General features: G+C 40.5%; 1 protein-coding gene across 10 annotated transcripts in view; it reads left to right on the top strand.

Annotated features, from left to right (window-relative positions):
• The first annotated feature begins 4,286 nt into the window (after positions 1 to 4,286).
• The window catches only part of LOC140562348 (uncharacterized), a 28,246-nt gene continuing 16,569 nt past the window's right edge, over positions 4,287 to 15,963 (top strand). Inside the window, exons 1-10 of one of the 10 annotated variants that reach the window (XM_072687897.1) lie at positions 4,287 to 4,494; positions 7,289 to 7,327; positions 7,941 to 7,979; positions 8,585 to 8,623; positions 9,237 to 9,275; positions 10,698 to 10,736; positions 12,159 to 12,197; positions 13,633 to 13,671; positions 14,280 to 14,318; positions 15,278 to 15,361. In XM_072687897.1, the coding sequence (XP_072543998.1) occupies positions 4,443 to 4,494; positions 7,289 to 7,327; positions 7,941 to 7,979; positions 8,585 to 8,623; positions 9,237 to 9,275; positions 10,698 to 10,736; positions 12,159 to 12,197; positions 13,633 to 13,671; positions 14,280 to 14,318; positions 15,278 to 15,361 (448 nt within the window). In that variant the 5' untranslated portion in view covers positions 4,287 to 4,442. Of the gene's footprint in view, positions 4,495 to 7,288; positions 7,328 to 7,940; positions 7,980 to 8,584; positions 8,624 to 9,236; positions 9,276 to 10,697; positions 10,737 to 12,158; positions 12,198 to 13,632; positions 13,672 to 14,279; positions 14,319 to 15,259; positions 15,362 to 15,963 lie in introns of all 10 variants that reach the window. The other 9 variants (XM_072687896.1, XM_072687895.1, XM_072687901.1 and 6 more) reach the window with 9 other exon arrangements.

The following is a 15,963-nucleotide window of genomic DNA, read 5'->3' on the forward strand; positions in this document are numbered from 1 at the left end:
AGGGTGCCAAGTACAAAGACAATAAATACAAAAATATACAAATATGAAGATGTGCATGAGCAAGTGTGTGCATGAAGGCTGGGTGATTAAGATCCAAACTAAGTTACTATAGTAATAGTAAGTGGAATAAATATGTAGAGCAGTCATGTGCTGTGCATGTAAATAAGGAGTAAAACAGGGAGTTTTATGCAGCAATAACTAAACGTTTCCGTTAAATGTTGATTAGTCCTGTGCATCATCTGGAAGGAATTTCAGAATTTTCAAAACAGCTTCACTTCTGTTATGTTGGGGGTTTCCTCCCATGAACTGCTTGCCTTAGGTCCTCCCACATTTCTTCTGGATCAAGGTCAGGACATTGACTTGGCTGTTCCAAAACATTACCTTTGTTCTTCTTTAACCATTCTTTGGTAGAAAGACTTGTGTGCTTAGGGTCGTTCTCTTGCTGCATGACCCATGTTTTTGCGATTCAGCTCACTGACATTTTTCTTCAGAATTTGCTGGTATAATTCAGAATACATCATTTAATCAATGGCAATTAGCCCTTGCAGCCCAGATGCAGCAAAACATGCCCAAACCATGATACTACCACCACCGTGTTTCACAGATGGGATAAGGCTTTTATGCTGGAATGCAGCGTTTTCCTTTCTCTAAACATAATGCCATAATTCAAACCAAACAGATCACAAAACATTGTTCCAGTAGCCTTCTGGCTTGTCCATGTGATCTTTAGCACACTGCAGACAGTTTGGAGAGCAGTGGCTTTCAGCGACTGCCTTGCACACCATTGTTGCTCAGTGTTCTCCTGATGGTGGACTCATGAACATTAACACTGTGATGTTTATGACCTTGCAGACTATTGCCACCTTGCTCTTGGTGTGAACTTTGTTGGTCGTCCACTCCTTGGGAGGGTAATGATGCTCTTGAATTGCTGTTATTTCTACACAATCTGTCTGACTGTGAAATGGTGGAGTTCACTTTAGAGATGGTGTTGTAACCTTTTCCAGCATGATGAACATTGGCAATTCTTCTTCTAGGGTTCTCAGAAATCTCCTTTGTATGTGCCGTGATACACTTCCATAAACATGTGTTGTGAAGATAACAACAGATCCCAGATTTGACAGATCCCTGTTTGTTAGTTATTACCTCAAAATAACTCAATCAAAATAAATCTGATAAAATCGAGAGCATTTTCTTCTTTGCATTGCTGTGTTATCAGAACCAAATTGTGTCTGTGACCTCCACGCTGAAACATTGGTCCAGGTACTGTTAAAATGGCAACACAAGATGCTGGACAAATATATTGGGACACCTATTCATACACTGTTTTTTCTGAAATCAAGGGTATCAACAAAAGAGTGTATCCTGCTTTTGTTGGAGTAACTGTCTCCTGGGAATGCTTTCTACTCAATGGCATGCAGTCACCAAGGTCAGGATTTTAGATGATCTCCACCCCACCTCATCCCAAAACTACTGGATGGAGCACCATCATCATTCCAGAGAACACAGTTCCACTGCTCCACAGCTCAATGCTGGGGGGCTTTATACCCCTATAGCCCATGTATGGCATTAGGCATGGTGCCAACAGGTTCATGTTTATCTGCTTCATGGAGTCCTATTCTACTGGAAGTACTTCTACACAGGTAGTTAACAAGCTGTGTGTTTATGTGCATTTGCACATCTGTGTCAGCAATGGGTGCAACTAAAAGTAGTTGAATGCATTCATTAGAAGGGGTGTCTACAAACATTTGGACACAGTGTATATTTAACTTGAAACTGTTCGGCTATATCAAAGATCCATGTTACATTTTACCCTGCATTAGTCTGTAGGCCTCTCTCCATTGCATAATGCCCTCATGCATAAAACATAGTACTTGTGTGGGTGTAGTATATTTTATTCATGAGGACATTATAAACACAATTGATTCCTCTACTCATCCTTTAGCCCCTCATCAGTGCTCAGTTTCTGACCACATGACTCTTGTTGGATGGATAGATATGTTTATAGACCACTCTCAACATTAACAGTGATGCTGTGGTGGCATCGCTGCCATGCCTTCTGATTCTCTTCATGTGGAAACTATTCAGTGTACATTCAGTGCAATAGATTTACAGTGTAGTCCAGCCATGCAGTTCTAATAGAGTTCTGTCCTTCTCCCCCATGGCTCCAAATTTGGTTATCGCAGTAGAGAATCACACAACATACTCTCCTTGTTCTGCATCCTGATTGAGAAGTCATGTTTTTGTTGTTTTGGGTGTAGACCTCTTACATAAGCATGTCTCCATGTAGCCTCTGTATGGCTGAAATCATTACAACCACACCCACTTTACAAAGGCACACAGTGCTTAACATGATTCCAGGAACTTTCAGCCCTCTTTACGCTATTCAACCCAAAGGTACTCTGTACTTATTACTCAGTTCTTATTATAAAGACTTATCACTTGTTAATCACCAAACAATTAACTATTATAAAAACGAGTGTACATTTTGTTGCTATGAGAGTAAAGAACTGACCCCCTTAGGCCCTGAAAAAGCCTAGGGATCGCTGGCAGGCCAAAAGTATTGTTACAAACTTCTATTAGCAAGAAATAGCCCCACCCGTTTGTCCCTGTAGTTACTGAGTAATACACCTTAGTGTGTAATAAGCCTTTCTGCGTTAAGGGGTTCAAGCCTTTTTTATTTGATGTATGATCAGTATGGCTTCTAGCTCATGAACATCAGAAATCCTATTCAAACAGTATAAATACAGTGTATCTCTTAGTGTAATTCAGCACAAGCAAGCACAATCATAGGGAAGGCCGCTGACTTGACAGCTGTGCAGAAGACCACAGAAGGCCATTGCTGAAAAGGCTGGCTGATCGCAGAGTGCTGTATTACAGCATATTTTTAATAGAAAGTTGTCTGGGAGGGGAAAACGTGGTAGGAAAAGGTGCACAAGCAACAGGGAAGACAGCAGCCTTGAGAGGACTGTCAAGAAAAGCCAGTTCAAGTACTTGGACTAAGGCTGGTGTCAGTGCATCAAAATCCACCATGCACAGACATCTCCTGGAAAGGTGCTACAGTCCCTAATATTTAGCCACTGCTGAACCAGAGACAACTGGACTGTTGCTCAGTGCTCCTCTTTCCGATTAAAGTACATTTTGTGTTTCATTAGGAAATCAAGGTTCTAGAGTCTGGAGGAAGAGACTACTTGCAAATGGTTCGCTGACCATGATATTGCTGCTTGATTGACAACTCTCAAGACTTATCTATGAGGTATTGTCAAGGGGAAGAAGTGAAACACCTGACCCAGCAATACAGACGAGCTAAAGGCCACTATCTGGGCTTCAGTGACATCTCAGCAGTGCCACAAGCTGATTGCCCTCCATGCCACACCACATTGATGCAGTAATTTATAGTAAAGGATCCCCAACCAAGTACTGAGTGTGTAAATTAACTCACTGGGTAATTTCTGTTAGATTTAATAAAATATTCAAATAATTTGAGAGACTGGATTTCTGTAATGAGCTACAAGCCACACTGATTAAAAATAAGACAAAAATAATGAAAAATGTCACTTTGCATTTAATGAATATAAAATATGACAGTTTATCTTTTTGACTGAAATAATGAACAAAAATGAACATTTTCACAATTTTCTAATGTTTTTTTTAGCTGCAGTAGTATATATGAGCTTTTCTCACAGTTTACTTTAGGAGGCTTAGTTGTAACCTTTCAATAAATCTAACCCTACCGTGTGAAGGCTTCCCTTTAACCTGCCTTGCTGATTGGATATATTCTTTATAACAAGGCCATACTTTTAGGCACTATAAAAGGGAATGACGATTGTAAATTTGATGGAATAAAAAATACTTATAATGTAAAAATAAATAAACATTAAAACCATTGTCTGTCCGATAGCTGTGAACATTCACACTAAAAAACATGTTCTATTGTTTAACTATGTACAAATGTTCGTATTTCACCACCAACAACATTATTATCTGCCACTATAAGGAACTTATGTAGTCATGAGAGGAACTGAAGAATTGGCCCACTTACAAACAATGTGTTTAAAGGTTTACTACCTGAACTAACAGGAGCAGATCCATCCATCAGAACAATAGCACAAGTTGGTCTGGACAGGAAAAAAGTAACAAAAAGTAACTGGCATAGAAGCACAAACACAGGGGTTGATGACCGAGTTCCTGCCCAAAAGGTTTGGAATTCTCACCCTGGCTGAACCACTCCCTAACAACACCAACTCCCATCTAATTCCCTACCCCTCAATCCAAGTGGAAGCTGCTGTACTTCCTCCACTTTGCTAAAGGAAGTGCCAGAATAAGCAGCCGAGGAGCTGGACGTAAGCACCTCTCCTTTTGACCGTTGGCCCCGCTGAACTTCTACTGAAGCTGCGGTGTGACACCGCCGTACCACTGGTGCAGCGTCCAGAAGAATAAACACCATGGCTACCAGGCTTACTGTCCTCATCTTCATCTCTTGTGTTCTGTTACTAAGTAAGTAACCTTTTTGTTATAAGTGTGCTGTGAGATGATGAGTTGATGAGACTGCGTTGTCTCCAGAATGATGCTCATTTTGAAGTAAAGCTGCTTAAAGGAGTTCTTTGGTGTGATTCCACAGAACCAGTCTTGTTCCCTGAAGAAGCATTTTTGTAAATGGGTTGTGTAACTGTGAAGAACCCGAAAGATTAAGGAACATCCACATGATGTAAAGCTACTATGCTGATTGAAAGACCATTTAGAAACCTTCATTTTAAAGACAGTGTGTGATGAAACAGTGTAGTAGACACAGTCTGTTGCTTTTTCTTTAAAGCAATGAACCAAAGGCTTGTTGTCAGTGCACCTGTACAGACAGGCGCTTCCATCAATAAATGATCAGTTGATAGTGCTTTGTATTTGACTATGATCCACTTGTGATTGTTCATTACCCTAACACCAAAATAAGGCTAGTGATTCCCTCTCAAAGCACTCTGTGATGAATAAGTCTGGGTGAGGGGTGTCAACCTTTTGCTTCTTGTGGTTACTAGATGTCTCAACAGGTTAGTAAAATGCCCCACTGACCTTTTAAGGGCATTTTACAGACTGTCATAAGTAAATGTGTGGCTGGTTGGAATTAGGGTTAGGATTTGAGTTACTGTAAGAGCCTAAATCTGCAAGTCAGTGAGTCTAAAGTTCAAAAGAATCGGTTTTCATGTCAGGGCCTGTTCTAATAGTATTCAGCAATAACGTACACAGTGTAAAGTGACATCACACACTAGATGACAGGTTATTTGAGATGTTTTGTTCAATATTGCAGCTTTATGTCTTATAAGCTTATGTCTGTATTGGGTAAATGTTTTTTTCGCCATCTGCAGAAGGTTTTACACCAGTGCAAAGATTGTTTCATATGGAACAGTGGGTTTATATAGTACTATATATTTTCAGTACTATATGAAACCCTTTTCATATAGGGTATAATCTAAACCTACACAGGTTTCAAGCTGTAAAAAATGAAGAAATGTTAGCCAGACAACACAACGTGTCTCAGCGTCTATTTCAGGTTCTTTTCGTGGGTCGTGGGAACTTTTGTTTTTACTAAAGAACTCTTGAAGAACTACTTTTTAAAGAGTACTAGCGTTAGTATTAGTTTTGGGATCATTACACATGCATCTTCAAATGTTGTTTTGCATTATTGAAAGCAGTGATTGCACACCCAAAATGGTACTGCATGTCATTACTCCAAAGATTTTATTCCCGGTCATTTTACAGCATTTCTATTGATCAGTATAAAGAACAACTGCTAAATTCACATTATGTCAAAAAGTAAAAGTGCAGATGCAGATGCAAGTTTTCTGCGTGACAGCGACGATGCGCATTACAGCAAACACAATCTACTAAAGCCCGATCTTGGAAAGTAAAGGGTGCCGAGCTGTGTGCATGTTTATTTTGTTTGTGAAAGGGCATCAGTTTAGAGTGGTAATTCTCTTCTCTGGGGTATGATTGGCTGTGGAGATAGCTGGTGGGAACTGCTCTGCCCACTCTCTCTCTCTCTCTCATGGGACAGGAGTATTGTCCAGAAAGGGAAACCTCAGTACAGCGAAATCTCTGGCAAGCCTTTCATCATAAATCAAAAAGATAACCAGTAAGTTGGAAAACACAGGGGTTGAAGAAGCTGAAAGCATGGACACGCTGATCCACACTGCTTGTTTATCAGAAAAACAGAAGGTGAGACTTTAACAGCAGTTAGTGATCAGGTACGCACTTACAAAGACAAAGGTTTTCTAGAGCACTCTTGGCTTGGATGAAAAAATTCTTATTTGTATAAAACCTTCATGTGGAGCTTCTAAACTTCAGAAAGGTTCTTCGCTCTCACATCTCATTATCCACTAAATGGTTATTTAGGGAACAAACAGTGGTTCTACTGTGGCATCACTCAAGAGAAGCCCTTTTTTTCCACACTCCTCTTTTTCAAGAATGTAGTCCCACCCTACACATGCCAGTGCCATCATGATTGGCCAAAGCTAGACAGATTCAGGCCTTCGCACTCATGCCTGAGAGCATAAATCAAGAGTAATTATAATTAGCATTGGGCCAGACAACAAGGGAACAGAAACAGTGTCCATCTTGGAAAGGAAACACTGACAGGAAGCAGCCAATAGCCTCTCGGGAGTGAAAAAGGGCTTCACAGGATGCAGCTTTTCACAGTTGTACTCATAGGCAGAGGATGTGTGGACTGGAGGATGAGGGAATGCTGCTTTTTGGTCATCGGATGCAGAATGGAAGCCCTTTAAAGCCTTTGTTAAAGTCTGTTCCAAAGAAGACAAACTGAAAGGTTCACTCTCTGATCTCAAAGTCAAAGCGCATGCGATACGCTGGTAAATCCAATGCACAGATGTTGTATTGTATTGTCTATTAATTGTATCATGTATTCAGATCTATACCAAGAAAGGTATGCAGGCAAAACGTGTGCAAATATATGTAGAACCAGTGTTTAATGTCTTCAAGGTTAGTACTAGTTACAAATATTACATTATTACTTAATTGCTATTTATTGATCTCCAACAGACCAAGAATGACCAGTGGTACTGAAGTCTGTCAGATAAGTTGAAGGTGCTAGGTTATTCAAATGCACAGACCATTTGAATCAGATCAGACATGCTCATTCAGCCCTGATCAACTTGTGTTCATTGACATCTTTGGCCATGACTATGACTACTATGACTATTTCACATATGAGACAATAGCAGGGCAATTTGTAATGTAATGCAAATGAGTAATGTAATGTAATGTTGGTCTTCTTACCATTTAACAGGCAATTCAGTCACTTCAGTGAAAGCTGGGGGTGAGTCTGGTGAGTTTCTTCCAGTACAAACATCTAAACTTCTATAGTACCCTCACTATCACCTCGAACTAGCATGTGCTAAATTAAAGGTTTCATTCTGCGACACTAAAGTGATTTTGGCTCAAAACATCTTGCACTAGAGCTACCGGGCTAATGTAGCTAAAAACTAATGGAAGAGTGTAGCCACTTCACAGGCGTCATAACTCTATCACAAATGTGTCTGGTCATGTTTGGTACCAGTCACAGATCTTCCCCCCAGGGGGCATACAATCTATCCAAAACAGACAGATTTGGTCTGTTTGAGGAAGTTAGCACACAGTTAATGTAACTCTTCAAGGTTAGTACTAGTTACAGATGTTATTACTTAATTGCTATTTATTGATCTCCAACAGACCCAGGACGACCAGTGGTACTGAAGTCTGATAAGTTGAAGGTGCTAGGTTATTCAAATGCACAGACCATTGGAATCAGATCAGACGTGCTCCTTCAGCCCTGATCAACTTGTGTTCATTGATATCTTTGACCATGACTATGACTCCTATGACTATTTCCCATATGAGACAATAGCAGGGCAATTTGTAATGTAATGCAATGTAATGTCTGTCTTCTTACCATGTAACAGATTATACAGGCAAAACTACTGAATCAACGAAACTTGATGGTGAGTCCGCTCTGTTTACTCCAGTACAAACATCTAAACTTCTATAGTACCCTCATTATCACCTCAAACTAGCATGTGCTAAATGAAAGGTTTCATTCTGCGACACTAAAGGGATGTTGGCCCAAAACATCTTGCACTAGAGCTACCGGGCTAATGTAGCTAAAAACTAATGGAAGAGTGTAGCCACTTTACAGGCATTACTAGATTTACAGATTAATGAGGCTGAATAAATAAAAAAGCCCAAAATGTCTGTTCCTCATGAGCAGCAATGGGTATAAAATCTGTCACAAATGTGTCTGGTCATGTTTGGTACCAGTCACAGATCTAATATCACTTAAATGCTATTCAGCCATCTCCAACATACACAGAATGACCAGTGGTACTGAAGTCTGATAAGTTGAAGGTGCTAGGTTATTCAAATGCACAGACCATTTGAATCAGATCAGACATGCTCATTCAGCCCTGATCAACTTGTGTTCATTGACATCTTTGGCCATGACTATGACTACTATGACTATTTCACATATGAGACAATAGCAGGGCAATTTGTAATGTAATGCAAATGAGTAATGTAATGTAATGTTGGTCTTCTTACCATTTAACAGGCAATTCAGTCACTTCAGTGAAAGCTGGGGGTGAGTCTGGTGAGTTTCTTCCAGTACAAACATCTAAACTTCTATAGTACCCTCACTATCACCTCGAACTAGCATGTGCTAAATTAAAGGTTTCATTCTGCGACACTAAAGTGATTTTGGCTCAAAACATCTTGCACTAGAGCTACCGGGCTAATGTAGCTAAAAACTAATGGAAGAGTGTAGCCACTTTACAGGCGTCATAACTCTATCACAAATGTGTCTGGTCATGTTTGGTACCAGTCACAGATCTTCCCCCCAGGGGGCATACAATCTATCCAAAACAGACAGATTTGGTCTGTTTGAGGAAGTTAGCACACAGTTAATGTAACTCTTCAAGGTTAGTACTAGTTACAGATGTTATTACTTAATTGCTATTTATTGATCTCCAACAGACCCAGGACGACCAGTGGTACTGAAGTCTGATAAGTTGAAGGTGCTAGGTTATTCAAATGCACAGACCATTGGAATCAGATCAGACGTGCTCCTTCAGCCCTGATCAACTTGTGTTCATTGACATCTTTGACCATGACTATGACTCCTATGACTATTTCCCATATGAGACAATAACAGGGCAATTTGTAATGTAATGCAATGTAATGTCTGTCTTCTTTCCATGTAACAGATGATACAGTCAAATCTACTGAATCAACGAAACTTGATGGTGAGTCCGCTCTGTTTACTCCAGTACAAACATCTAAACTTCTATAGTACCCTCATTATCACCTCAAACTAGCATGTGCTAAATGAAAGGTTTCATTCTGCGACACTAAAGGGATGTTGGCCCAAAACATCTTGCACTAGAGCTACCGGGCTAATGTAGCTAAAAACTAATGGAAGAGTGTAGCCACTTTACAGGCATTACTAGATTTACAGATTAATGAGGCTGAATAAATAAAAAAGCCCAAAATGTCTGTTCCTCATGAGCAGCAATGGGTATAAAATCTGTCACAAATGTGTCTGGTCATGTTTGGTACCAGTCACAGATCTAATATCACTTAAATGCTATTCAGCCATCTCCAACAGACACAGATCAGCCAAAGGTGCAGAAGTGTCTTAGGTTATTTAAATACAGAGAATTGGTACGTGATCAGAATTGCCTCTACTCACTGTATTGGTTAACAAGTGAATACAGAAGAATGGAGTCAAAACTAGACAGCCAAATACACTGGTTATGAGTATGCTCGGTGTATCCCAGTTGCAGCTGACCAATCTGCTACAGTTACCTTCACATCTCTTTAGCTAGTAGGTAAATTAAACAGTAGCATTAACCATTGCCTGTTTGCTGTCTGAAATTGCTTTCTTTAGTTTGCACTGGTTTTGCTGCAGGGCTTATGTAAAGGTGCAAATATTTTACCGTAAAATGTGTCCTCTGCATTTGTCCAATCTGTGGTAGCTCAGGGTTAGCACTTCAGCCATGGATTGAGGGAGGAGACAGCCTTCACTCTCCCCACCCCATGCCGTGCAGTAGTAGAGTTTTCTGTGACCCGAATTCGAACCTGGGGTAGCTGCAGCCATAACGCAGAGTACTAACCACTATACGATCATGGTGAGCTGCCGAGCAGCCATGGCTAAAGAAATGTAGCCGAAATGCAATGGCAGCATAAAGATACCTGCAGGGGCATCACTCGAGATTTCTGCAAAGCTTTTACCTGGGGTTCTGGAGACTCTAGGGGCTCTTTCCCCCTTAGAGAATTAAAAAAGGCCTCATATTTCCTCCCAGGGGGCATACGATCTATCCAAAACAGACAGATTTGGTCTGTTTGAGGAAGTTAGCACACAGTTAATGTAACTCTTCAAGGTTAGTACTAGTTACAGATGTTATTACTTAATTGCTATTTATTGATCTCCAACAGACCCAGGACGACCAGTGGTACTGAAGTCTGATAAGTTGAAGGTGCTAGGTTATTCAAATGCACAGACCATTGGAATCAGATCAGACGTGCTCCTTCAGCCCTGATCAACTTGTGTTCATTGATATCTTTGACCATGACTATGACTCCTATGACTATTTCCCATATGAGACAATAGCAGGGCAATTTGTAATGTAATGCAATGTAATGTCTGTCTTCTTACCATGTAACAGATGACACAGGCAAAACTACTGAATCAACGAAACTTGATGGTGAGTCCGCTCTGTTTACTCCAGTACAAACATCTAAACTTCTATAGTACCCTCATTATCACCTCAAACTAGCATGTGCTAAATGAAAGGTTTCATTCTGCGACACTAAAGGGATGTTGGCCCAAAACATCTTGCACTAGAGCTACCGGGCTAATGTAGCTAAAAACTGATGGAAGAGTGTAGCCACTTTACAGGCATTACTAGATTTACAGGTTAATGAGGCTGAATAAATAAAAAAGCCCAAAATGTCTGTTCCTCATGAGCAGCAATGGGTATAAAATCTGTCACAAATGTGTCTGGTCATGTTTGGTACCAGTCACAGATCTAATATCACTTAAATGCTATGCAGCCATCTTCAACAGACACAGATCAGCCAAAGGTGCAGAAGTGTCTTAGGTTATTTAAATACAGAGAATTGGTACGTGATCAGAATTGCCTCTACTCACTGTATTGGTTAACAAGTGAATACAGAAGAATGGAGTCAAAACTAGACAGCCAAATACACTGGTTATGAGTATGCTCGGTGTATCCCAGTTGCAGCTGACCAATCTGCTACAGTTACCTTCACATCTCTTTAGCTAGTAGGTAAATTAAACAGTAGCATTAACCATTGCCTGTTTGCTGTCTGAAATTGCTTTCTTTAGTTTGCACTGGTTTTGCTGCAGGGCTTATGTAAAGGTGCAAATATTTTACCGTAAAATGTGTCCTCTGCATTTGTCCAATCTGTGGTAGCTCAGGGTTAGCACTTCAGCCATGGATTGAGGGAGGAGACAGCCTTCACTCTCCCCACCCCATGCCGTGCAGTAGTAGAGTTTTCTGTGACCCGAATTCGAACCTGGGGTAGCTGCAGCCATAACGCAGAGTACTAACCACTATACGATCATGGTGAGCTGCCGAGCAGCCATGGCTAAAGAAATGTAGCCGAAATGCAATGGCAGCATAAAGATACCTGCAGGGGCATCACTCGAGATTTCTGCAAAGCTTTTACCTGGGGTTCTGGAGACTCTAGGGGCTCTTTCCCCCTTAGAGAATTAAAAAAGGCCTCACATTTCCTCCCAGGGGGCATACGATCTATCCAAAACAGACAGATTTGGTCTGTTTGAGGAAGTTAGCACACAGTTAATGTAACTCTTCAAGGTTAGTACTAGTTACAGATGTTATTACTTAATTGCTATTTATTGATCTCCAACAGACCCAGGACGACCAGTGGTACTGAAGTCTGATAAGTTGAAGGTGCTAGGTTATTCAAATGCACAGACCATTGGAATCAGATCAGACGTGCTCCTTCAGCCCTGATCAACTTGTGTTCATTGATATTTTTGACCATGACTATGACTCCTATGACTATTTCCCATATAAGACAATAGCAGAGCAATTTGTAATGTAATGCAATGTAATGTCTGTCTTCTTACCATGTAACAGATGACACAGGCAAAACTACTGAATCAACGAAACTTGATGGTGAGTCCGCTCTGTTTACTCCAGTACAAACATCTAAACTTCTATAGTACCCTCATTATCACCTCAAACTAGCATGTGCTAAATGAAAGGTTTCATTCTGCGACACTAAAGGGATGTTGGCCCAAAACATCTTGCACTAGAGCTACCGGGCTAATGTAGCTAAAAACTAATGGAAGAGTGTAGCCACTTTACAAACATTACTAGATTTACAGGTTAATGAGGCTGAATAAATAAAAAAGCCCAAAATGTCTGTTCCTCATGAGCAGCAATGGGTATAAAATCTGTCACAAATGTGTCTGGTCATGTTTGGTACCAGTCACAGATCTAATATCACTTAAATGCTATGCAGCCATCTTCAACAGACACAGATCAGCCAAAGGTGCAGAAGTGTCTTAGGTTATTTAAATACAGAGAATTGGTACGTGATCAGAATTGCCTCTACTCACTGTATTGGTTAACAAGTGAATACAGAAGAATGGAGTCAAAACTAGACAGCCAAATACACTGGTTATGAGTATGCTCGGTGTATCCCAGTTGCAGCTGACCAATCTGCTACAGTTACCTTCACATCTCTTTAGCTAGTAGGTAAATTAAACAGTAGCATTAACCATTGCCTGTTTGCTGTCTGAAATTGCTTTCTTTAGTTTGCACTGGTTTTGCTGCAGGGCTTATGTAAAGGTGCAAATATTTTACCGTAAAATGTGTCCTCTGCATTTGTCCAATCTGTGGTAGCTCAGGGTTAGCACTTCAGCCATGGATTGAGGGAGGAGACAGCCTTCACTCTCCCCACCCCATGCCGTGCAGTAGTAGAGTTTTCTGTGACCCGAATTCGAACCTGGGGTAGCTGCAGCCATAACGCAGAGTACTAACCACTATACGATCATGGTGAGCTGCCGAGCAGCCATGGCTAAAGAAATGTAGCCGAAATGCAATGGCAGCATAAAGATACCTGCAGGGGCATCACTCGAGATTTCTGCAAAGCTTTTACCTGGGGTTCTGGAGACTCTAGGGGCTCTTTCCCCCTTAGAGAATTAAAAAAGGCCTCACATTTCCTCCCAGGGGGCATACGATCTATCCAAAACAGACAGATTTGGTCTGTTTGAGGAAGTTAGCACACAGTTAATGTAACTCTTCAAGGTTAGTACTAGTTACAGATGTTATTACTTAATTGCTATGTATTGATCTCCAACAGACCCAGGACGACCAGTGGTACTGAAGTCTGATAAGTTGAAGGTGCTAGGTTATTCAAATGCACAGACCATTGGAATCAGATCAGACGTGCTCCTTCAGCCCTGATCAACTTGTGTTCATTGACATCTTTGGCCATGACTATGACTACTATGACTATTTCACATATGAGACAATAGCAGGGCAATTTGTAATGTAATGCAAATGAGTAATGTAATGTAATGTTGGTCTTCTTACCATTTAACAGGCAATTCAGTCACTTCAGTGAAAGCTGGGGGTGAGTCTGGTGAGTTTCTTCCAGTACAAACATCTAAACTTCTATAGTACCCTCACTATCACCTCGAACTAGCATGTGCTAAATTAAAGGTTTCATTCTGCGACACTAAAGTGATTTTGGCTCAAAACATCTTGCACTAGAGCTACCGGGCTAATGTAGCTAAAAACTAATGGAAGAGTGTAGCCACTTTACAGGCGTCATAACTCTATCACAAATGTGTCTGGTCATGTTTGGTACCAGTCACAGATCTTCCCCCCAGGGGGCATACGATCTATCCAAAACAGACAGATTTGGTCTGTTTGAGGAAGCTAGCACACAGTTAATGTAACTCTTCAAGGTTAGTACTAGTTACAGATGTTATTACTTAATTGCTATTTATTGATCTCCAACAGACCCAGGACGACCAGTGGTACTGAAGTCTGATAAGTTGAAGGTGCTAGGTTATTCAAATGCACAGACCATTGGAATCAGATCAGACGTGCTCCTTCAGCCCTGATCAACTTGTGTTCATTGACATCTTTGACCATGACTATGACTCCTATGACTATTTCCCATATGAGACAATAGCCGGGCAATTTGTAATGTAATGTAATGTCTGTCTTCTTACCATGTAACAGATGATACAGTCAAATCTACTGAATCAACGAAACTTGATGGTGAGTCCGCTCTGTTTACTCCAGTACAAACATCTAAACTTCTATAGTACCCTCATTATCACCTCAAACTAGCATGTGCTAAATGAAAGGTTTCATTCTGTGACACTAAAGGGATGTTGGCCCAAAACATCTTGCACTAGAGCTACCGGGCTAATGTAGCTAAAAACTAATGGAAGAGTGTAGCCACTTTACAAACATTACTAGATTTACAGATTAATGAGGCTGAATAAATAAAAAAGCCCAAAATGTCTGTTCCTCATGAGCAGCAATGGGTATAAAATCTGTCACAAATGTGTCTGGTCATGTTTGGTACCAGTCACAGATCTAATATCACTTAAATGCTATTTAGCCATCTTCAACAGACACAGATCAGCCAAAGGTATAGAGGTTTAGACCGGTTTGTTATGTAATCAGACTTGCCTCTCCTTACTGTACTGGTTAAGAAGCAAAAACAGAAGAATGGAGTCAAAACTGGACAGAGAAATACACTGGCCATGATGTTGCACATTTTCATAATGTAGATATTGTAGTCTGTGGAAATAATAACTAATTAAGAAAAAAATGCATTTAAAAATAAAAGTGGTGTTATGTTTATCTAGCTAAGCTTTTAGACTGCTTACCACAGTTATGCTGAGAGATGAGGACAACTAAACTACCTCTACAGTTTGTACTCGCTCACCAACAGAGGCAGCGCAGTGTTACAGCAGCAATGGCTTAATCTCCCCATAGTCCTAGTGCCTTGCTACCTTACTATATTTTGGAAATGTGATGGCACTGACGAGTAATGAAGAAGTCAAAGATGTGGAATTGTATTCACAGCATTGTTTATGAGCATAAATCCGGATGCATATATCATATATCAGTCAAAGGCTAGAAATGCATCATGTACATGTACATTAGGAACATTTGAAGTGAGTAATGTCAATCTTTCTACCATTCAGAAACTAAGTCTATTGCAGGGAGTACTACAGCAATGAGTACAGCAGCAATGAGTACAGCAGCAATGAGTACTGCAGCAATGAGTACTGCAGCAAAAGGACCTGGTGAGTCTGCTCTGTTTATTCCTGTAGTACACAACTAAATGTCTACAGTAACCTTTGCTACCATCTTTGCTCATCACTTTAATGTTAAAGGAAAAACAAAATTCTACAAAGGAATGTCAATTAAACTAGTCACCTTTGGCTGCAATCAAAGCACTGTGTGTGAGTCTGTGTGGATAGGTCTCAATTAGGCTTGTACATCTGGACACTGCAATTTTACTCCATTCCTCTTCGCAAAACTGCTCAAGAGTTGTCAGGTTGCAACAGGGATTGGGCGTGAATGGCCCTTCTCAAGTCCAGGCACAAATTCTGTATTTTACTGATGTCTAGGAAGTGAAGCCTTTGTTGTTCACCAAACATAGCATCTAGTCTAAGGTCAAAAGCTCTATTTTGGTCTCAACAGTTGTCCTATGCAGAGTCTCTCAGGTCAGCGGCTGATGTATTTAATTTCATTAGAATAGTCATGTGTCTTGGAAGCCTTCTTCACTATTCTCCTTCTTGCAAGGTCACTGCTCAAAGCAGATTTACACATGACATTTTTCATTCATTTACTTTTTTAATTTTTACCCAGTTTTCCTCCCTGTTTATCCAACCCACTCGTTAGT

This window comes from Salminus brasiliensis, chromosome 9 (genome assembly GCF_030463535.1).
Source record: "Salminus brasiliensis chromosome 9, fSalBra1.hap2, whole genome shotgun sequence".
NCBI lineage: Eukaryota > Metazoa > Chordata > Actinopteri > Characiformes > Bryconidae > Salminus > Salminus brasiliensis.